At 27.2% G+C, this 25,636-nt stretch overlaps 1 protein-coding gene across 1 annotated transcript in view; it reads left to right on the top strand.

Annotated features, from left to right (window-relative positions):
- Window positions 1-25,636, top strand: part of mfr (ferlin family C2 domain-containing myoferlin misfire) — a 127,820-nt gene that overhangs the window by 18,749 nt on the left and 83,435 nt on the right. Inside the window, exons 2-3 of the mRNA XM_088188164.1 lie at window positions 3,640-3,721; window positions 9,375-9,436. Coding sequence (XP_088044290.1) covers window positions 3,652-3,721; window positions 9,375-9,436 — 132 coding nt within the window. The 5' untranslated portion in view covers window positions 3,640-3,651. The remainder of the gene's footprint in view (window positions 1-3,639; window positions 3,722-9,374; window positions 9,437-25,636) is intronic.

Raw genomic sequence — 25,636 nt, forward strand, 5'->3', positions numbered from 1 at the left:
CACAATAATAATTAGAGACCATTGGATAAAGGAATATAGTAAATAGAGTTTGTATTTTCATAAGCAGAATAAACAAAATAATTGGTAATGCAAATTAATAGTGTTATTGACACTATTGTTTAAAATAAATTGCCATTATGAGTAAATTGAGGATGATCTTTCATGATTTATGTTTTTTTGATGAAGTATCTTAGAGTCAATAAGCATTGTTGTTTTTACAAAAAACAGATATTAAGAACAGATGTGACAATGATTCGACACTTAAACAAACCACTAACTCTGTTTGGTGTTCTAAAGGATCTTATATAAATAATTGTGTTAAATCAGAACCTTTTTTGTTTCTATTGTTTTGCGTGAGAGACGTCTTAGAAAGGTAATATGAATATATACCTATTTAAGATTGACTGTCGAATATTATTTTTTCAAGAGTCAAAGTCACGAAGAGCACCTACATACATACCTAAAATAAATATTTTCGATAAAGAGAGGCCAGTTAAATGTTGACTTTATGGAAAATCGCTTTCGCCCAAAGCACCGCTAAAAAGTGCCATAGCACTGAAAATATTATGTATGAATAAATACTGAAAGGAAGTGTGAAATATATATTTTCAGAAAATCGGTCTTATAGGATTCGAAATTTAATACCGCTAGATTCTTACAGGACAATTTCCTTACGAAAATTGAGAGGATTTCACGCGATATATGTCGACAAATATTTTTATCTTGTTGACATTTTAACGACGTACATATTTGTATTAATTTTCTTATTAGTAAATATGTATATAAAAATATATTATGGTTAGTTTTTTTAAATTCATTTTTAAAAAGTAACTCTTTATTCATCCTATATATTGTAAGTTATAAATCTTCATTTATGTCAATGCCAAAGTTCATTCGTGTCAACGTGACAGTGAATGTTTGAGTAAAAATTACACCATATTTTCTATAGCGAGTGTCACATACTGAAACAAACATATATTGTATGTATATACACAAATTTAATGTGTAAATGTCAATACATTTGAATGACACCCAGTATACTTTATATTGCATATAATGACACCCCTTATACTTAATATTGCATACTTTTCTATATTCCAGCGTGTTTCACAATATATTTATAAAATTCTTTATTAATTATAAAATTTTGTACTAAATTCAGTATTATAGTTAAGTTGGCGAAGCCATATGATAGTGCGTATGTATATATTTATCTAAAATGTTTATAAGAACTCATTGGTACGTTTAAATATTGTAGATATTTATTTATTTACGTCTTTAAGAATTTACATATTTTGATTAGGTCTTTTTTTTATAAAAGTTTATTTCTTAAATAGACATTGGTATAATAGCATACAGATATAATAAATGCACAATACTGGTTCATAACCATTTACATTGTTTACAATTTGTGAAGTTATACAATAACATAAAAAGAAAAAATAAATTATACGTGAGTATACTAAATTAAAGGAAAAATACACAAAACCTTTTAAAAATTTAAAAAAAAATCCAAAAAAAAAAAAAAATTTTGGAAAAGAATGAAGCAGATGAGAAAAAGAAATTAAGCAAAATAATATATAATATACAAAATAAAACACATTCAAAGGTAAATAAATCAAGCCCTGTAGACCTGAAACTGATGACACTGCGATGAGCTTAACTGCATCAAAGCAATATGTGCTTAGACATTTTATGTTTGTATTTAAATTTAAGTTTTGCTTTGTCGTTTTCACCGATTCTTGAAATTAGTGGGTTTGCGTGGTTTCGCGAGATTTTTTTATAGTATTTTTCGGTTTGATAATAACAGTATTCTTTAATGGTAGGAATTAAATGTTTGGTGTGGAGTTTTTTAAGGTTAGTATAAAACGGTGTATTATAAATTATTTTTATGGCTTTATTTTGGATTACTTGAAGTTTATTAAAATTACTATTACTCGCGTTACTCCACACTGAACAAGCATAAGTTAAAACAGGTCAGATTAATTGTCTATAGACTAGAATTTTATTTTTTATTGTAAGTGCACTTTTTCTATTAAATATTGATTTTAGAGCCGCAATGGCGCCGAGCCCTTTCGACCGGAGTTCAGTTATATGTTTATTGAATTTTAGTCTGGAGTCCAGGTGTATACCAATTTTAGTCTGGAGTCCAGGTGTATACCTTGATTAGGTCTTATTTTTCTATTCATGTGCTACTGCCAAAAAATTTATTTGTTTTAACTATCACAGAATTAAATATTGCCATGAAATGCCTTGCTGTCTATAAGTAAAAGAACACTATAAGAGTTAATTATTTTATAAAATATAATAACTGCAATACAATTCAAAATTATTTTAATAAAAGACAGCAAAGCATTTAATTTGTACTTTCAGAAAACAATACTACACAATTTCTATTTTGTAAAAAATATAATACATTACAACGTAAATAAATACATAAATAAATTACAAATAATTCAACCATTAAAATAGATTAAATTACTTTTATTGTCATTGTAAAGTATTATGTTATAGTGATCGTACCTCTTTTCACATTTTTTAAAGTAGATTACATTTCTTATTCATTTAAACAGTGAAGTGGTACTCATCCTTAGGGTGATTTAAAATTGTGCTTAATTGTGCAATTGACACACAGTCACAATATTTTTCGATCTCAAAATGACATTTATTACAGTTAACTACAAGATACTTTTCAGGAGAATAATATTAATGGATGTGGCTGGACTATTACTGAAAATCGATATATTACAGCTTCGACTAATATACAGTTGCTTTCAGATTGCATCTATCCTAAATTAAATATCCAATCAGATTTAAATCCTTTAGATTTGTGTATAAATTATAGCAAAAAAAAATATAGTTTGATCTTACAATTTATAAAGACACTTTTTTAGCGTTACAATGACCACACAATGTTGATTTTGATAGTGATTTGGTTCTAATAGGACAACTGCTGATTACATTTAAATATATAAATATATACATATAAACAAAATAAGTACATTACAAGAGGGCTATAAAAATGCAAAGTGATAGATATGATAACGTATTATATTTTTATATTTTTTTATGTAGCATTTGGAAAGTATTTTTATTGTTCCATTGAGAATAAACGCGACTACCCATAAAACTTATATTGCTGTCTATATTAAAAAATATCATTTAGAGCAAATAAATACCTTTTTACAGGGAAAATTTAAATTAGATTCATATGCTATAAGTAATTATTTAAAGATGTATTTATTATGGCTTATAAGACAATTATTATAATAATATTGTGTAATCAATTTTTTAATTATACTTAATAGCATTATATTTTACGGAAAAATGCCTTTTTAGTGATTATTTTAAGAGAAATTTAGATTGAAATATTATTTTAAATAAATAAATTTATTAGGTATTTGAAAGAAAGAACAATAAGGTACCTTTGTTAGCTTCTCGTTAGAATCTCGCGGCGTTTAAATATCAAATTTCTTTCTGTGACGTTTATCTTTTCATCCTTTATAGAAAAGTTTATAATTAATGTAATTATATTGAATTTTAAAAAGATGATGCTATTAATTATGTATGTAATGTTACTAATATTGTGCTTTACTTATAGTTATTTAAATTAACATGTTATATTATTATCTTTTACAGGTCCGACATAAAATGTCCCTGGAAGTTCAAATTAAATCGTTTGGTATTCCAGGAGCGAGGAGGGCTAGAGTTCAGTTCAGAGGTATTTATAAGTTTTTATATTTATATATAGTATACATCTTCAATTTTTGTACTATATGTATTATAATAAATTGCTAAATTTAGATTTTTTTATTATATTTAAATTGATTTTTAAAGTTCAGTTCTATTATACAACATAAATTGTCTTGATTCAACCACCCCGTTTTAAAAGATTTTACATATCTATATTTATAAATATCCCTACTTGACACATACTACATATTTGATTTTTATTTATTTATTTAAATTAAGTGACTAAACAGGTTAACCCAAACCTTCACTTGCTCGCAAAAGTGATTCCGAGAACATTAGTGGAAGTTTTTCTAGCCAAAACGTAACTGAAATCCTAATAATACATTTTTGCCGAAAACAATATGGTATTTTTGATGGACTAGAATAATTCCATAGAGAATCAAAATTACCATATAAAAGTCCGCAACAGATCTAAATCATCTGCATACTAATGTATTATTCTCATTAACGAAGGAAGGAGTGAAATACTTTTTGGACAATTGGCCACTACATACAAACTCTAAAATAATCGATTTAAATCATCTGAGCAAGTGAGGTTCGAATTAAAAAAAATAATAATTACAGCAAACCTTATCAAAATTCGTGTATTCCCACATCAAAAGATTCTGTCACCGTTTTGGTGAAAGACAAAATGTACATGATACATTTTCAGTTGGTCTTATAAAACTTGCGAATATTTATTTAAGACGTATCTGTGGATAATTAATTTGAACAATTTAGCAGGAGCTGACAACATTGCGACTAGTGTATAGTGCTTTATGCAGAATTTATTACCCTTCTTATGAATAAGGGTTATTCATAAGAAGGTTCAAAGGCGAAAAAACAAAAGTTCAAAGGGCGAAAAAACAGTCTGGAAATATCGTGCGAAACCGTCGGAAATACTTTGGGAACCATCCGAAGTTTTTCTATTTAAGTTCATCACTTTCGGCGTCGACTGCTGCTCAGTCGATTGAGTGTTAATGAATTTATATAACGCTTATATAATTAATATTATATTTTCATTGTAAGATATTCATTGCAATAAGATGTATCTTGCTTCTGATTTAAATATATGCGGGAATAAAAATATTTGACTCGTAATGGTATTTTGATAGCAAATACGACGATGTATGTATATTTTTTATGACTGTTTAATAATTAATTGTCTTTAATTTTAATTATAATTCAACTAGACAATTTTTTTAATTTGAAGTATTATGTAAAATAGCAAGCATGTGATTTATCAATCTGCGAACATTTGCATGCATGATTTTTAAACCTTTAAAGTCTTAAGGCATGTATGTTATACCCGCGCATATATATTATCTTATAAATATTATGCAATTTAAATTTAAAATTGGTTTATTTTTGACAGCGGTACATATTTACCGTTAATTATCTCTGGAGTTGTATATTTTAGATTTATGCTTCGGCAAACCATAGTTTGAAAATGAGGTACACAGAAAGATTAAAAAACATTTTAATAAATACTACATTGTTAGGGATATAAAGGATTGTCTATACATTTTAAAACAAATATTATGGCTAAATTTAATATGAACCAACAATATTTGTTAATTAATGTATTTACACAAACATTAACTGTAAATAATAAATACTACATTACACTCCACTGAACTTTTATACATTTTCAATAGTATATTACTACGAATAAAATATTAAGGAGTCCCAATAGAATATAGAATGCGTTTGCCTTTCAATTTATAATGTACTGTTAAATATTTCCGTACAAATCTAATTACTGAATTTTCACAGAAACCGAATGCTAGCTTTTAAAATTTCTTTTATTATAGAGCTTTTAATATTTTAATAATCAAATTAAACTTTCTTTACGACGTATTTAGGACTTTTTAAATATTACTTTTTTAATCTTGACAAATGGAATAATATTTGTTTGAAATATTTATTTTTTACTTAAGTTTGTCGTCAAAGCATTGTATTATACAATACGAATTTAAATTTGATATTTATTTGTAGGATTAGTGTTTTATTGTATTTATACATAATTTACATGTGTATGTTTTATAAATAAATATGTTATATGATACAAAAAGGTTTGCGTTAAACTAACTTACTAAAATACAGTCAGAATATGATAAAATTAGTCTTATATTTATATAATATGCATACAGAAAATAACAGCTTATTGGTTTATATTATTGTTTGATAGAGGAGGTCCATAGATTGGATTAGTCCTCTAATAACTCAGGCTTTTTACAAAGAATGAACCCTGGACTAATCTACAAAATTAAGAGAATGGTTGCACATATGTTCTTAATAAGCATGAAATACAGATGTTTTCAAATTAAAATCGAAAAAGTTAACACAAAACTGTACCAAATATATACATAACGTAACTACAAAGAGGAGTCTATTGAATTTGCGTATAGCGCTCAATAAACTTGTAAACAGTTCTTGTTTACTATTCAATATATACATTTTGCAAGAAACCCATTTACTGCAAATTTGTATGGTTGTATTTTCAGACATGCGTATCGTAGTATAATTCATAAATACATATATAAGTATATATATAAATAATTTTGAATCTTAAAAGCGGGAGTTGTGTATTTTGTACAACTATGGGATATACTACATATAATTTAATAAGACATAAATAAGGTAGAAATACTATCAAAATATGACTGTGAATTCAGGCACCGACCCTAAGCTCGGAGAATAAATAAATTGGTAATTTTCAAGGATTTAGTATTTTTTTCTATGATTTATTTGAACACATGAAATTTACTTGAAACAATGGTTTTCTTAATATCATATAATACGATATAGAACACTTTCATAGCAATTGCAATTATATAATAAAACAAATAGTATAGTAATTTGTTTTATTAATATTGCTATATTATTACTTGAATCATATAATTGAACATTTTCCTTCGTCTGTAAGAAGCTTAAATATAAAAATAATTTACTTCTAACAAATCCTATTACCTCTATTCACAGACTTCCACGTTAATTAATAATGTAGCATATACAATTTTCATTGCCATGAAACGTAAGCAGAAAAGCTCGTTGCAAGTTTGGGTTAATATCATCTTTGAGACATTTTACATATGCACATAAATAAAATCGCTGCATTTTTTCAATAAATAAATTAAAAGTAATACTGGTATTAATTTATTAGAATATGTACACTCAAATGTTACACAACTGTTTGTACTATGTGGATACAGATATTTGAAGTATTGCAATGTTTCTTTAAAGACATGGGTAAATTCAACATTTTGACAAGTGTTTTCCATCTGACGAAGAGAAGAAAAAGCAAATAAATTTTGGACTGAAATAATACGCAAATTCATTAACTTTAATAATTTTATAATGCACTCCTTTATATAATATTTCCTAGCCATTGTTATAACAACAAGGTCTTAAATATTAAATATCATAGTTGTGAGTCTACAATTTGTTCAAAATTTATTGTGCCAGTTTCTCTCCAGTGCGCTGTTTTAATTCGATATAATAAATAAACCTTTTATTATATTAAATAAATAAAACCTCTGCGTTTGATACGTGTCAATAAATAGATTAGATTCTAGCCTATCATGAATAAAGATAGGAATCAATAAAATCGCTCAGCAAATTCATTGAGGTTCATAATGAACAATATAAAGAGGCGTTTTATTAGTATAATATATATTAAAACATATTAAAAATATTTGGTAATGTTTTATGCACTTTGTAATTTCACTTTCTGAATATTTCTTGTAAATTAAACATAGATTGTGTATATTACATATTTCGCACATTTGAAATGACAGAGTAGAATTTACATACATTTATTTACGCTGACGAAGATTAATTTCAGAGCTTTCGCGCTAAGACATTGCAGAATGCTCGTGGGTCAGAGGTGTATAAAAATAGCACTCGACATTTCAAAAGTCAAGTTTAAGATAATGCGAGAAGTCTACAATACTGAGAGATTTGTATTGTTACAAGTAATTATGTTGTCGATAACTTTACAGAATAGTGAACTTGAAATTATGTTCGTCCTATAAAGCGTAACGTTTAGTCTGAATCCTGAATATTTTATTCGTAGATAATAAATTCACGCAAGCAAAGTTTCCTTTGTTGGATGTTGCTTAAATATTAATTTTCGATTCGATCCCAAAGTTAACTTTGGTATTTCCCAATCAAAACTTGTTCAAGCCAGTTGCAGATTCGGTTAGTCCATGTCTTTCTCTGAATCCCGCGAAGTTTCTAACTTTTATCTTCTCGTTTGGTAGTGTATATTAAATAAAAAAGTATAAGCAATTAATTAAAAAATGAGATACGCAGATTAGATAATACGAGAAGCTGCCGGGTATCAAGGACCATCTAAATAATCGTAAATTTAGAGGGAATTGACTTTAACTTATTAGCAAAATAGCCTGAATTTTTAATCTATCTTGATCGGTTCGTTATAAAAGTATGAAATATCACACGTTTTATTTCGCCTAAATTTTTGTAAATTGTCGATTACTGTAATTTTATAGGCTTTTATGAATTTATTGAAATATGTGATATTCTTGCAAGTCTTAATTTATTTTTATAAAATAAAAATGACACATTGTTAAGTGAATTTCTAATACTCCCAATTTAGCCTCTTCTCAAAAAAAAAATGCAAAATTATGCTTTTTAGTTTCTCGAAGACTTAAAAATTATTATAAAGTTGCTCTTAATTAAAATTAAATTTATAGAAATATTTTTTAAAGGTTAAAAGCTGCTGTAGCTAATTTTCAAGATCAAAACTTATATTAATCAGGTTAATTCAGAGCTTTGGAGAAGGACACAGATTTTCGAATAATTTTAAAACATTATTTGACAATAAAAGTTTTATGATCGACTCTAAAAAGTACGATTAAGTAAAATTTCGTTTACGAATTCCTTAGCATTTTTCGGTAAACAATTATTTAAAAAGGCTTTAATGCGATATATATATATATATTATTGCAAGAATATTAATATAAGGTTTTTTATGATACCTGTTAAAACTTTATACAATAAATGTAAAAGCATTTAAGAAGCATTGAGTGTTCTTATATTAAGAAAGCTTTCTCTCACTTACCCTTTATTGTTATTTGGGAAAATACTTTAAAACGTATACTTAAATATATCGATCCCGTATGATGTAAACAAGTCGAAAAATTAAAAGGAATGTTAAAATTGCGCAAAGTTTATTCACCAAAGTATAATAAATACAAAAAGTCACTTTGCAAACTTTTTTCGATTAATTTTCAGATCTTACTTTTGTCCTTTTTGTTTACCAGCTTTGACGGACAGACTAATTATTGTGTTGTTTTCTAAAATAGTGGTTAAATGTGTTTAAGACAAATCTTATTAAATTGAAATTTGATTTTCCATATTTTAGCGAAACTATTTACTTATATTATAAAATTAATGGGATTTTTCGTACTCGAGGAGCTTAAGACATATTTCATTTGCACTCATGCTATTTTAATTGCTAATCAATTCCTTATATAATTTAAATATTTGTCGTATTTATTAAGAGTATGGCAATTTATTTTTTAATTACTAAAATCGGAAAATTTATGTCTTAAAGCATATTTAATATTATTTTTGTGCATATTGATTTTTAAATATAATTGTAATTTTTTTTCCAGGTGTTCGTTACTATACAAGGGTTCTAACCAACGATGAGGTTAATTCTAACGACTTGCAGGAGGTGAGTTTAATACTTGTTTACAACCATTGAAATAATGATTGACGTTTTGATAGAAATAAATATATTTAAACTAATTTTATTGAAGCTAATATTTTGATAGAGCAACGATAAAATAAAAAATATGTACTATCTACTTAGCTTCAAAGTAATTTCCATCGCTGTTAATGGCTGTATATTTTTATGAAAAAATAATAAAAACATCATACATATTTTGAGAAAAATAATAATGGAAATTAAATACGCCTCAAATTACTTTCAGTGTTTTCATATTTTGATGAGCATTGCAATAAATAAAATTATGATATTTATTTATTTACAGTGTAAATATTTATGAAAAATGACATTTAAGCTAAATCTTTTATCAAAAGATAAAATATATTTTTTTATTAATATTACTTTTCTAATTTATTCTTGGAAAAAGGATCAAATATATCCAATATTTGAAAATATATAAGATAAAGTAGAATAAAACATATATTGAATATATAATAATATTCAAATAAATAAATGTCATAGGTATTAATATTTTTTATTATGTAAGTAAGAGGTAAAGGGCAATAATGTATTTTTTCAAACACATTATTGCCCTTTGTTGCCATGTTATGCTTTACGTATTATATGTATTTACAAAACATGTTTTATTTTATTAAAAAAAATAATATTGTATCTAACTAATAATATATATATATATATATATATATATATAATCTATGGGCCGCAATGGCAACAAGACATTTAAAGGTTCCAAAATGTTATTAAATATGAGCTTGGAGTCCAATTGAAATATATATTACATCTGAACGTTATTGCTAACAATTACGGACTTAGAAAGTACATGCATAAGGGTTTCCTTAGTAACATGTTACGGCGATGCTTCAATCAAAATTTGATTAGCATGTTATAAAGCACTTAACAATTTTTATTACTCAGATGAAAATAAAAAAATATTTAATAATTGGATTTGAGACATATCTCGATACAGTTTATTCGAAGCATATACATTTTAAAGCAAAATTGCAATTTTTCTAGTAACAGTAACATTTTGACTTAGCGTTTACATAGGCCTTTAATTTCTAAATTGAGTTTGTATTAATTATATTGACTATTCGGCCTGTTCCAGTGATTATTCGATATTCGGTCGACTTCCCTAATACGCTGTTGTTTATATTGCATTCGGTTTCAATTTTAAATTAGCATATACGGAAGAGCGCTATACATTCTATATATATAACTGCGTATTTAATCTATATTAGCGGTAAGCAAATATTGGTAAAACATTATTATTTTGCATATTTAATCTAATATCTACGCTATGTGATTATTTGCTTGCAAATAAGTATACAAACAAGATTTCATTTAGCGTAAGGCAAAAACCACAAGGGATCTGTGAATTGGCTGGTGTATTATTGAAACCACATTGCTGGACTATTTTAAGATTTATGGCATACTTATTATGTGCCCCTCCTCCCCATTTCCTTTATCCAACCTCCGTCTTTAATAAGGATAGTGATGCCGGAGACCATCGGTAGCTAAATCGCGACGGTCTACCCGTCCAGGTCGTTTCTCGTGATGACTTTCACCTCTTATGCGCCATATTGTGCACCTAATATTTTTTTTATTCGAATCCTAAGTATAGGAAATTTTGGTTTGGCAATCTTAGAAGAGATATTCATCAACAGTAGCTTGTAATTTACGTAAAAAAGGGAAATAAATAATCTGTGTTAATTGTTTTCCTAACAAAATAATCCACCAACAAGTTTCTGAGCGTCACTAAAAATTTAAGCCTTTATTATTATATTACTTTAACATACTGGAACATATCTTTATAAACAATACATGTTACTGGTTTATAACCATTTTCATATTTACAATTTCGTTACAAGCTACAGTATAATAAAAAAAGATCACGTTCGTAGTTATAATTTTAGATAAAAAAACTATAAAATCTGTTACAATCAAAGTGAAATAATAAATAAGATAAAAAACAATGATTTAGTGATAGCTTAAGTACATTTAGCTAATGCTCTAGAAATATTGATATGTGTTCTTTAACTTTTGAAGCTATACGTGTTATAGTATTTTGTGCTTATATTTATATTTAAGAATATTTTTATTGTAGGCTTCATACACAAGATTAGTGGGTTACACGAAATATTTTAACTATTAAAATGACAATGTTTATGGATTTATTTTTGCGGACTTGCAATTTTATAAAAATAATATTACTACACACTGAGTAAGCATATAATAAAATAGGACTGATTATTTATTTGTTTATAAAGATTTTATTTTTTGTAGTAAGTGCGCTCTTTCTATTAAATATTGGTCTAAAGACGCAGTGACGGCAAGCTCATTTAGAGCAAATTTCCAAAATGTGTTGAATAAATATAGCCTTAGAACCTAGGCATAAGCCATTTAATTCAAAGCATGCAAGGATTATTTTTTTTAATATTTTAATAATAATGAGGCGATAGCTAATCGGATTTGTTTTTATAGGAAAAATTTTAGCGGTTTTCCAAATAGTTGAGAAATACCCAAAAAATAAGCAAGCGTAAACCACTCAAACGCTAGTGAATTACTTGTTGATTAATAGTTTAAAAAGAAATAATTAATTCGTTAAGATAATTGTACTAGCTTCATCTATCAGTAAACCAAGTTTTTTATATTCATTTTCAGAAAGATAATGACGCGTGACGCTGCACGATGTTGCAAATTATCCATTTTATTAATATCGCCAAACACCGCTTTTAACTAAATCAAGAGATGTTTCAAACTCAAATTTTGACAAGACGCTAACGAAGATTGCTAATACAAAAACAAACTAATTGAAACTCTCTACTACGCCACTTACGTGTCACTTCTTCGAACTTTTTGAAACTTCGTCGTGTGCTTGTGTAATTAATTATAATATAAAATTTCACATACGTATAACAAATATATAGGTATAATATTTGCACTTTAACGCATTAATCCTGCTCTTTATTTACTGAATATGACGAAGGTCCGATTTTGGTAAAATAATTCTCAAAGGTAAAATCAGTTCATGATTTGCATAATAATATTTAGCGCCTGGATTAAAACGGTATTATAATTGTCATTATAGTTAAATGGATAAAAAAAATGTCAATATACAACACACAATAGATTTACATATTACTAGTAGTAATTTAGCATTATTTATCGTATTATATTTAACAATCAATTTCATTGTAATATGTGATCAGTCGGAATTAAATTTATTTTATAAATTATAATTATTTCTGATCTTCTGATGCGCACTCGCACCCACGACCTTTAAGTTGGTAAACAATTAATCGAGCTTTTTATAAGATTAAATGTGTATTTTAATAAGACGGAAGAAAATATTTTTGGTTTCAGCGCGGTTGTCTAAAAAGGGTATAATTTATTATTCCTTTTTCAGAAACGCTGCGAGACTATTAATGAGGATAAGTACTGTTATGAACTTGGAGTGAAAAAAAAAAGTTTTCGCGGTTGAAGAAAACAGCAAGAGCTTTCAAACTCAAAGCACAAAACACATGACGAGAAAATAGGGGACAAAAATTAAATTAAAGATCCCTCGTCCGTGACGTTAGACAGATTTATCGCTGGCTTAACAATAATAAAATGACAATGCCTTAAACTATATGTAACGTACCAATATTGTGTTAAATTAAAATTTTTTCACAAACTACAATATAATACAGTGTTTCGATTAAACTATAATTAATATTTAGAAATCCCATTAGCCGATTTTTCACGTTCGATATTTTTTGTATTTTGTATATGTCAACATGAAAGGAATACATTTGCTTTATTTTAGGCATATCTAACGATACTAAGCAGCTACCAGTAGTTTTGTTATGTAACAGAGAAGTACATTTTTCAAGATAGGGATAGCTGGCGAAGTGAAAACAAAAGCAGGTATTGCATACACGTAATTATTTTTACTATTTGTACATTTTTATCTTCATTCAGATATATTTTTACCAAAATAATCCACTATACTTTACTAAACACTGGTGTTAAGTATAAGTAATAAGTAACTCTTAAAAATTGTATTTAAATGCAAAACTAATTTGAAAAAAAATCTAGAAATGTATGTTTTTTAAAAAACAGCTTTTTTCTTGTACCAACAATAATAATAATAGCAATACTATTTATTCCGGTATTGACAATTTTCTCTCTGGGTAATACCGGTATTGAAAACTCCGATATTATTGCAATAAAAAAATCAGTTGATTCACATAAGATATTAATAAATATTCATACACTATATTTTCAATAGTTTTATCTGGTTTTACAAGAAAAATCTCCAACTTAAATAATAATATGGCAATTAGGTATTTTTGATTTGAAAATCTTAATCATATGGATAATTTTAATTATAAAAACGGTATGAAAACTGCTGATTTATTAACGTAAATATATTAATGAACGGTGTTAAATATAAAAATAATTATATAATAGCTGATCGTTAAAAGCTAATTAATGAAATGTATTTAAATATTATATAAGAAATGTTTTTTTAACTCCTGTCATAATAAATAATTCACAACTACTCTAAAAAGTGTTTCAGCGCAATCCTTTTATTTCTTATGCGCATATTGTTCTATTTGCAATGCTCAAATACAAGTAAATAAATAATTTGCCTAAATTTATAAATAATTAAATAAACAACAGAACAAACGTTACAAGACATTGTGAAGAAGAAAAAATGTGATGATGTAATAAATTAATTTAAAATAAAACACTTATTAACTATTATATTAATCGTTATTATAATTATTTAATAATTTATTTATATTAATCATTTTAGAAAATATTCAATGGTTATAACTAAATCGTAAAAGTAAAAAATCACGTTTTCCACGTATATTAATTTTAAAATTAACAGGACACAAGTATTAAAAAATGATCGAAATAATAAATTAATAAATATTCATACAATAAATAATTTTATTATTTCTTAAATATATATTCTAAAAAAGTATTTGTAAACATGAACAAATATTTTTAACAAACTTATACAAAATATGTAGTACATATTGCAACATTCGTCACCCCATCATGAATGACTCAATAATTTATAGGCAATTAAATAACTTACATTATAGTGTTACGTGTGAGCAATATTTGTATGAGCAATCGCCTTGTGAGCGATCATTTTTCATGCGAGCAATAATCTGCTTCTTGTGACCAATATTCGTGTGACCAGTTGTCATGTGAGCAATAGTCCGTTCACAATATATCGTTGTATACTGCCAAGATTTATTTGTCTGTGCAAAGCAATATCTTAGTTTTTAATATCCATGAGATCAGGTGTGTTTATTGTTTTAGACATAATTTGTTGTTATTATTTGTTGTGCAAGCAGTTAAGAGTTTTTGTGTATGTTATTATATTATAGTTTTAAGCTCCAGGCGACAAAACGAAAAACACGTTCTGAACAGCTTAGAGAGAGCAATAATAGTAGATTCTTTTATTGTAAAGTTTACCTACTTTGAGAGTTTAAACCAAGGAACTACACGCGTGAGGTTATAGAAAGATCATAGCTGAAAAACCAAAGATCTTAGATTGATGACCTAATAAGTGATTAGAACTAGAAAATTACTACCCCGAAGAGACACAAACAAATATTTCAAGTGGTGATGAATCCCAGAATATATTACTACAGTACAGACAATATTAATGCAGAGACGCTAAAAGGAGTTGGTGACAGATAACTAAAAATATTTGACAAAATGAAAACATATCCTCTGAATAAAATAAAAAATTATATGTTTAATACATAATGTTGACCATTTGATAATTTTCAATTACAGAGTTATAACATTATTAAATATTATCTAATATTATAGCGTGCCGCATGCATCCCTATGGAGACATAATTATAAGTAAATACCACTGTGGATTGATTCAGAACAGGAAAATCAACAATAGACCAAATTTGATACAAGGAAAGATTAAGGAATTTAACATCGAGACATTTATTAATTTTAAAGCTGCATATGATTCGATAAATATAGACCTAATCATTTACGAGTTGAAAATGAAATACTTGCCAGTTATGGCTCAACGGGGAGAGCATCTTGTAAATGTTTAAATACATGAGTATTCTTTCGAGTGTGCCAACAGTTTTATATACCTAGGAAGTCTGGTAACAGCCAAAAAAAAACACCAGTGAGATGATCAAATAACAAATCGTGTCAGCAAATAAGTTTTATTCCGGTCTAGTAAATCGAAGCAAATCGTGGACACTATCTTGTCGCACGAAGATACTTATATACAAAACATTGATTAGACCTGTGTTGACATATAGTTCGGAGAGTTGGACAATTAATAGGGTCGACAAACGACTGTATTATTATATCATAATTGATAAAAATAGTAAAATAAAAGATAATCTTTGAATTATTTTATGACAAACCCACTAAAGCTTTATTTTTATTCATTACTAATAAACAGTAGTGCAACTCCCACTATGTTACTAAGTAGTGTTGATACACAATGAAAGTAGGTACTGTTATCCAGTTTGAAATCTACGCAACCATTTATATGTTCATGTGCACATTTTGCCAAGTAGAATTTTTTTCCATAAACGCAACTGGTTTTTTTCGAGATAAATTGTACATAATTTGCATACGAGTGGATGTGCGTGATGACGATATTGCTGTCGTTCGTGCAACTTTATGAATACGATGACTCGTCACGTAAAGTATGAATAAAATAAGGCGAGCTAAAACTTGCAAAAGTGTTTTTGTTTATTTTATTTCTAATATATGTATATATAACTAGTTAAGCCGTTTTCGTAAAATTTTGTGTTGATTTGTCTGTGAGAAATATAATACGTAACAAATATGCTACATATACTGCTACATTGTAAAAGTGTATAATCATATTTTGTAGCAATATATCGACAAAAGCTTCGGTGTGCTGTCTATCGTCGTCGTCATCGTTCGAGAGTAAAAAAATACATTGAAAAAAATAGTAGAAAAATAATTGTGTTCACCAGAATACAAAATACGTGAGTATAAACACATTTTTTTTATAATACTGCTCCATTTCAATTATTGTGCAACAATATTAGATATATTTAATAAATGAGATAAATTAATGTTGCGAAAATGTCAAAATAGGGCAATGAGAGCAGTCTTAAATACAAATAAATTTACTAGTTGTTGAAGTGTGATTGATAGATTGGAATGATTGAATATTTAAGAAATATTAAAGATGAATGTTTTAATATTTATATGTTATATAAATTAAAAAAATATTGTTACCAGTCTTATTTATTTTCTGTTTATGTTTACATATATTTTACAGGCACAAGCCAAATGTGTTACAACGGGGTAAATCTGTATCAAGCCATCAAGACAAATTTTCCAATATTGAATCCGATATTGCTGTTCTGGTTTCAACGAAACAATTAAATAAAAAATATTTGCAAAAAATATATTAAAATAAGGACTATTTTAACCAATATTTGATTAAGACATGTTTTGTATGGATGTAATCTGTGACTTATCTTACTATTTCTATTCATAAAATGTTTTTTTATTATTTAATTTTCTTTAAAAACCGCTGCTCTAGCAGATATTTATTTGATTAATTGTTATCAGCAAAATAGAACTTTTTTTTAATGACGATGCAGTGAATTTGTAGTAGTTTTCAGTTGCTTTCTGCACCAGATTTGTTATGTAAATAAAGTAAAAAGTAAATAAAAAATATGAACGTTTTTTATTTTAAGGCTTCACTTTAATATATTATAATTACATTTTTTTGTTAAATTATAATAGTAAGAGTGTATCTCTTTTGTAGCGACTGAAATTTTAATTAACAAAAGCTATTAATAATAACAATGTAAGATATAATATGTACAGCATGTTTAACATTTTTTATATTATTTTCAACATTTTAAAAAGTTTTCTACCTTTTAAATTGAAACTTTGCGAAACGCTTATATAAAAGTAATTATTAATTCTGTTTGAACTCTTGAAGTTTCAAGTATCGATTAATTTTCATAAGCTCAGATTTAGCGGTAACTTGAGAAAATTTTAACACTGAACCGTTATTAAGTAGATGCTTTAAGAAATAAGGTTAAAACCGTAGCTGATCACAATGGACCAAATATAGACTCAGCTGGTGCTAAGGTCATCGATTTTTCTCTTCTCGTCTTACGTTAGACATTTGTCGATAATGTTCACGCGTAACTGAGTAGGATAATTCTATTTATAAATCATAATAAAACAAAAAAAGTGCAGTGATATCTTTATTAGAAATAACCCTCTTCTTTTTTGTTCGAAACAGAATATATCAGCAGTACGTTGTAATCTAGGCTCTATTTAATTATTAATCAGATCCTGCTCACATTTATATTTCATGTAACACATTTGCAATGGTATTTTTAAAACTATCATGATATATGCATATCCTTGAATATTCAAGCTAAATGGCTTACTTTCATAATCGACTAAATATTTTATTAAAAAAAGTTATATCACGCATGTACCACACAGTTCATATATCAATAAAATAAACTATGCAGTATTTCAGGAATATATATTCTTGGTTTGTGAATGGCTAACTTTCATAATTAATTAAATAATTATTAATTAAAAATAATGCATCACGCATGTACCACACAATCCATATCAGTGAAGTCAGCAATTCTTATAGCACTACTTATCTTTGTAACATGGTCTCAAATATCGATTATATTGCATGTGTCAGTTAAATTCAATGGATGTCTTCTTGAAAACTTTTGTAAATTCGTATATTTGATTTTACCGATTTATTACCAATAAAAAATTGTAATCTATAAACCATTGTAATATTAGACTACCTCTAAATTAAAAAATCAATTTTAAATTTATATTTTAATAATTCAAAATATACTTTACTTTTAAAGAAATAGCTCCCACTTATTTTGGAGGCATTGAATTGTTTCCGCTAGAACTTTTTGCAACCATCTTGGATATTTACGGATATTTAATAAATTACCAACTACTCTACAAATGTTTTTAGAGGCCGTAGTTGCCGAATTTTTTAATAAATTTATGTAACATTGGTAACAGTTCTGCCATCGTAAATTTTGCGGCCTATTTTTTTTGTTAAAATTCTTATTTGGAGTTCAAATGCGCATCAACACATAACAAAAGACCTACTCAGGTATTTATAGTCAAAGCACGAAATTAAACAAAACGACATTTATTTCGGGATTACCTTTTATGTACCATGAATTATAATCTCATTCGGCGTAATGAAGTAGCTCAGTTGTAAATTTCACGATTAACGATTACCATATTTACTTTGCTTATAATAGTGTATAATATTTATTTAATTACAAGACGCAACCCTTATTAAATATTAACATTATAAGGAATAATAATACTAAATCGTATATTAAACTTAAAATCAAAGAATGACATATCTAATGCAAGTAATAGTAATGTATTTTTTTTGTATTTTTTCACTAAAAATATTATCTTCTGTACCATCAAGCGCTTAGTGATACTTCACTATTGTATCCGAAAATTTTTGACAGCTAATCAGAAACCCCAAACTAGGGAAAAACGTGCATTTTTTAAGCAATAATAATGTAAAAAAAGTCTTAGAAAATACATCCCTGGTGTTCCACCTTTTGCCCGCATACACATTTATTTCACCTCTTCAATACATTGTACATGTATATGTATACAATAAATTGTATATATATATACAAGATAAGATCTGCACGTATATCTTTGATAAACAGTATCGGCCATATATGAAACTTATTGTACAACCGGTCCTTATATTATATAACTATTCGAATATATAATATTAAGATTTACTACCGAGATAGTTAATACGGCAAATATTTTATACCTTTTGTTCACATCAACAAACGCCCTGCAGTTTACAGTTATACGCATCTCTGCCGTCGTAAAATTTGAAACAATGGGGTACTATAGACCCCTAGAGAGCGCCACTAGGGGTGTAACTTCTCGTAGCGTTTCACCATCAACGCAAACAACGGCGTCAGGTGGTAGTAGCCGTAGTAGGTCGTAGAATTATAGTACATGCGTGAGCAACACTACCACTCCCCTTTACCGGTCACGCATTATAGACAGCCTAATTTCTTCGCTAAAGGTGGTTGTTTAATTTATATGTAGTTAATTATATGATCGAGATATATTTATACATATTTGTTATTATGTGTTGTCACAATGCACATTAACTCATTAACTATCAAAATGTTACCAGCGTGAAAATGGTAATGAATGTAGCAATACAAAGAGCTAGGAATTTTCATAAAGTAATGATAAAAATAGAAGCAATTTATTATATTTACACAGATGTTTATGTATTTTTTATCGTGTCCTGTAATGTAAGGGTTACCTAATTGTGTTTTTAGTTGCTTCATACAGGGATACATATTATTAAATCTTAATTTAATTTGTTTTAATTTAAACATGGTGACATAATTGACTTCATGTACTTAGAAAAGATTCTTCTGGCTAGAAATTCCACACATAAGCATATTATTCAAGCAATAATAATCAATAAAAAAAAATAAAATATAGTTATGATGCCACCTAAAATACGCACACAAATTTTCCAGCTTATCTTAACTATCACCGAAAACATCCTTGTGCTTGACAAGCTCATTAAAAAGCTAGATGGCTCATGAGAGAGGAGCGTTATCAAAAATAAGGAACGCTATCGCGACTTTCTAGGGCACTCGAAAGCTCGCAGTCTAGTCAACGATTATTGCGGGTTGTCGACACCATCCTTGAGTAGATACTACGCTAAGAATGGAATGAATTGTATCTGAACACTTCAAGCCAAAAGGCACTAAAATACTAAAATAGTATAGAATGCTAAGATAGAGAAGCCGAGCATCCTTGACGCCTTATGGCAAACGTTGGCGATGTGCATAAAAATCTTCATCCCTACTCAAAGATCACTACTAAGTCATCAACAGAAGTATTTTTGCTTAAATCACAAAGAAGCAACAGGATATATAAATATTTTTTTAATTTACTCTAAATCGACATTTTGATTGTTTTCTTAATTTATGACTTTGATTGACATTGTCACGTATGTTTAATTTTTTACTGCTATGAATTGTTTTTAAGATAAATGAGTTTTATTCATACAACAGTTATATCGCAAATATACCTTATTATGTATTTATTTTAAACATGGTTAGTTCTTGTATTATATTCATTCATCATTTCCAGTATTCTATTTTCTTTGTTTCAGCAACCGTTTAACTATAGCTTTAAAAGTAAAATAGGTTTTTAACAAATTAATAAATAAAATTTGCTATAAATATTGATTTATAAATATTATTCTTATAAAAATGGTAAATTTTAAATTAAAAATTTATATCCTTATATTTGGTTTTGTTTGTATAGTCAAATTTTCATAAAATGATTGAATAATAATGTGCTTTTCTAAAAAAATAGCTACTGTGAGAGAATTTTAGGGTTGCCTATTCAAGAGTTATATAAAGCACTATAGGCAATAATGTACATCGTATAATAAAATAAGCAAAAAATCATTTTTTCCCATTTTAGGTATAAAATAATCCGTATGATATATCCACATTCAATACTTACATTTACGGTTACGAAAACGACGTACGTCGTTTAGAAATTCTTTTTTTTTTATAAAATTGCTTCAGACCCCTTTACTCGCACGTGCTAGGACAGACGAATTTATGTCTATTGAATTCGATAAATATATTGAAGCATACAAAAGCATAAAACATACATTTGAAACTGAATTCCTATAAAATACATATATCAATATGAGATAGTTTTGCATTAGAAAAATATACATACACCATGTATAAATAGAAAGAGAAAGAATATTGATAATATGTTTATAAAAATAAATAACTTTACATATATGGATTTACATCTATACTTTAATTTTTAAGGTTGTCCTTCACTTTTTTACCATAGCAATAAATCGTCATATTTATTATCAAATATTTTCTAATACAGCTAAATCATAGTATCATATATTAATAAGCACAAAAGAACGTCGATTTATGTCATAAATTTAATAGAGGGAAGAATGGTTTTATCAAGGTGAATTTTATGTTACAATAATGCACACAGAGATTTTGAAATATATATGTATGTGTTGACAGAGAAAAGTAATAAAAATAACGCATCGTGTGTTGAAGGATATGAAATATGATGCTCATGTGCTACGGAGACTAAAGAATGAAATTACCTATTAACAACGCTTAATGATGTTTGAACATTAAACAACTTTATGTATGGTCTGAAAAGAGGTTAATGTAACAACAAACCAAATATTACTACTGAGGTAATTATATCACATTATCACACCGGTTCTATGATAAAATTGTTGTGTATAAATATATTAAAATATTTTATTTATAATGACGTGATGAAGTATGAGACCAGGAGCAGTATTAAATAATCAAGAACGAGTGGGGAAATTCAACGTACATACGTTTATATATCTATGTAAGTATAATAATATTGCAGTATACATAAGGCATCTATGTTGTACATGCTAGCAACAGGAATACTAAATTAGTGATGTTTCCATTACGTAGCCACAGACGATATAAACCCGAATTAATTAACAAAAATTGCTATGTTCTGTGATACTATATGTAATGCAGAAATATTTAATTTTAATGTTTTATAAAGCAAACTATCAAAAAATTGCTTTAGTAATCATTAAAGGAACGAAATTTTACATTAGAAAAAAAATCATACTTCTAGATAAAACAACCGTTCTTTATGATTAAAAATATAAACTAATTTAAACTTTTTAAAACTCCTCTCATACGAAGCAGCATAAATATGAAGAGTGTAAATAATTTGAAGAGCAATTTTAATATTCGGAGAATAAAATAAAAAGTCATAATTTACAGTTTAGTGTCGATTAATGATATAAGTATTCTAAAAATACTTATATCGTTATTTTTTTTAATAATGTCTAAGCCCCTGAAAATATGTAATTTTTTTATGTCTTGTGTTGTTTGACCTATTTTCATTTTTCTTATTCTATTAGGTTTATTAGGAAATATAATCCATTGTATCGTTATTTTTAAAAAAAGTGTAAAGTACAACGTAATGCATATAAAAAAAAAATCATTGAATTTTATTTATTTATTATAACGGAATATGAACAGATTTATCTATAATTAATTTGCCATAGCAAACTTTTTGCACTTATTACAGCTGTCGGATTTGATAGCTTGCAATCGTTCTTAAACTTTTTCAACTTCATAAAATTGTGAACAACGACAATATTATTACATTAGTCTTTAATGATCAACTTGTACCAGGAAACATGTCAAGTAACATTAAAAAGGTCTTATTAAGATTTATTATCGTAGTATAAAAAAAACAGAATGGCCGAATTATTAATTTATAATATATGTGCTTTCTTTAAAAAATACAAACCACTAGTATAAATTATACATTTTTTGTTATATAGTCTTGTGCATGTGCACTTCCTACACTGACCCAGTTACGGAATAATATATCAAAGCTACATGAATTAACTGGACCGAAATAAATTTAATCTTGTAAACTACAAATGTATGTTTCACTAATTGGTCATAATGTTTACTGGCTTATATAAATCATATCATTAAATGGATAACACTCGATTTGTCATGCGTATATACCTAAGATAAAATTACACCAAGATTTATATACACAGATAAGCATAATAACCGCTGTAATTTCGCATCAATTACTGCGATAAGTACGTATAAAGGCTTTTGTTAATCGATAAGAGTAATTAGGCGGGCTGTTGTTATCTGAGTTATATATGAAAGTATAAAACGCTTTTGAAAACGCCGGAACAATCGAAATGTGATTGGAGATGAATAGGGGCTTTTAACGCAATCATAGCATTGAAAAATTATATATAATATTATAAAATAAATAATATCTTTCTTGATGTTTCAAGTTTGTATTATACTATCCCATGGCAAAAAATCGGACCACGGTTGGAGTTAGACGTATTAAATATATTAGTTTTGTTGTTTTTAAATACGATTGGCAGAAAAATATTCATAAATTATGTACTGAATAACTTGAAGCGGAACGCTGTAGAAGCCACAAGAAATATCAATTTGAGCTTTCATGGCGGTACTGCTAGTCACAGGTTCAGGGATGGTTATATTAGATTGGTACGGGTAATATTAATATAGAAAATAAACCTCTAGGATCAATGATGTTAATAAACAGTAATTGAGAAACATTGTTTAAGCTTATCTATTATATAAATAATTGTTTCGAAATGAGAATTTTACTAAGGTCTCAGCTGCAAAACTTTTATGATATCTTTGTCATGGTGCAAGGAAAGACTTTCGAGGATTGTACTCTTTTCATAAATGAAAAAAAATAGTGGACGCGCCTGTACTATTCCTTCGACTGAAACAGTGGCGTCGAACGGGAATATATATTCATAAATTTTATTTTATTAGTATTTTTTTAAAACAAACAATTTATCGCTCACAATATTTTTGTGAAACATAATAACTAACTTTACTTAAGCATATTATTTTTATAATGATATTTTTATAGATATTGTGTGATGCAGGCATTTCTTTGTATATACGCTTTTAATTTAGAACGGTACAATTCGGACGTAATAAAACGGACATCACATTGCTTAATAAATGAGATGTCTGTTTTATTACAACTAGAAAAACTTTTCTTAGAAAGTCATAAATAAATTCGTTTTTATAAAGTCCTTTCGACAAATTTAGTCTTGCTATCAATATTTTATTCATAAATTGCAATTTTAAACAATTTTCCGCAAAGTAAGAAAATATTTTCGTAAATTTTACTCATTCTTGAAAATTTAATAATGTGTTGTGTAAACATTTTGCGCCTAATATATAGCTGGTTATTGGCATTTACATATATTGTTGTAAAACGTTAATTAAATCACCTCGAGCGTAAAGGGCTTTATTAAGTCCACTTGAAAGAATTCTGAAAAAACCTTTGTCTGGCGGAACTCTTCTACGGGTTCCTTACTATTTTTGGGCCAGAGCCCACTTTATTAAGAGTGATTCAATAGTGCCCGTTATATTAAAAAACAAACACAAATTAAAAAATATATTTTATTAAAAAATATTAGCAATATTAATGCATTGCTTGTAATATGATTAAGAAATATTTATTATTAATAATGTTAGTGAGAAAGCTTAATGAGATGACACTAAGTTGTCGATATTTATTTTTGTCATCAGAAATCTTAAATCGCTGCATTCCACTATTGATAATCGACTACATTAAATATCGTTGTGGATGAATATGATAATGAGAATGCAACAAAAAAACTTTTTCGCTACTGTCCACAAGGCTGGATACAATATTGAAAATTTTTGATACATATTTTTTTTTTTTTGACAATTCGATCAACTTCTTATGCAGTGATAATTCCGCGCTTTGTAGGTTTTAGGAAGATTTTAGGATCCATTCAGAAGTTATTATGTTAAGGAAATAATTCAATTTATTTGCCTAAAATCTTTTTTCAGTGCTCTTAAATGCTGGCTGTAAACCAGCATGTCGTTATCAGTTGTTTCTACCAAGGAAAGATTTGGAAACTTATATAATTGTCTTCAACCCAAAAGCTTTGAAACGAAAGCAGAAATACTTGCCTTTGTTTTGATCAAATTTAAATCATTTCATTAAAACCGTTCTTAAATTTCAATAAATTCTCTTTTAACAAATTATCTTTGTTTTCAAAATACTTTATAACTGAATCAAAGAGTTCATAAAATCATTTTAGACACGTACCCTTTGACAGCCTATGAGCTTTGAAATTTAAAGTCTTTTTTATTTTCATTACAAAGCTTTCATCTTGTTAACTGGTGTAATAACATACTGTAGCAAACGATGAAGAATGGTTGACTAAGATTTTTTGCATCCAAATATTGTCAGTGAATTACATAAAACATGGCGATTACATTTGGTACCGCCATTTTCACATATGAAATAAACCCACGGTATCGTGTAAAAATTGCTGGAGCATCACCTGCTGCAGCGAACAGGATATTTTTCAGAGGAACACCTTTTCTTTAAAATAGTGTTCCAATACTTCAAATATAGATTATCCTTTATTTTTATTTTCTTGCGAATAATATTTCTTGACAATTTTTTTATTCTTTAATGAAGCTAAAGTATGCTATAAATAAAGACTCA

Source organism: Plectrocnemia conspersa, unplaced genomic scaffold (genome assembly GCF_051122295.1).
Source record: "Plectrocnemia conspersa isolate PC_06_02 unplaced genomic scaffold, ASM5112229v1 ptg000006l, whole genome shotgun sequence".
In the NCBI taxonomy this organism is placed as follows: domain Eukaryota; kingdom Metazoa; phylum Arthropoda; class Insecta; order Trichoptera; family Polycentropodidae; genus Plectrocnemia; species Plectrocnemia conspersa.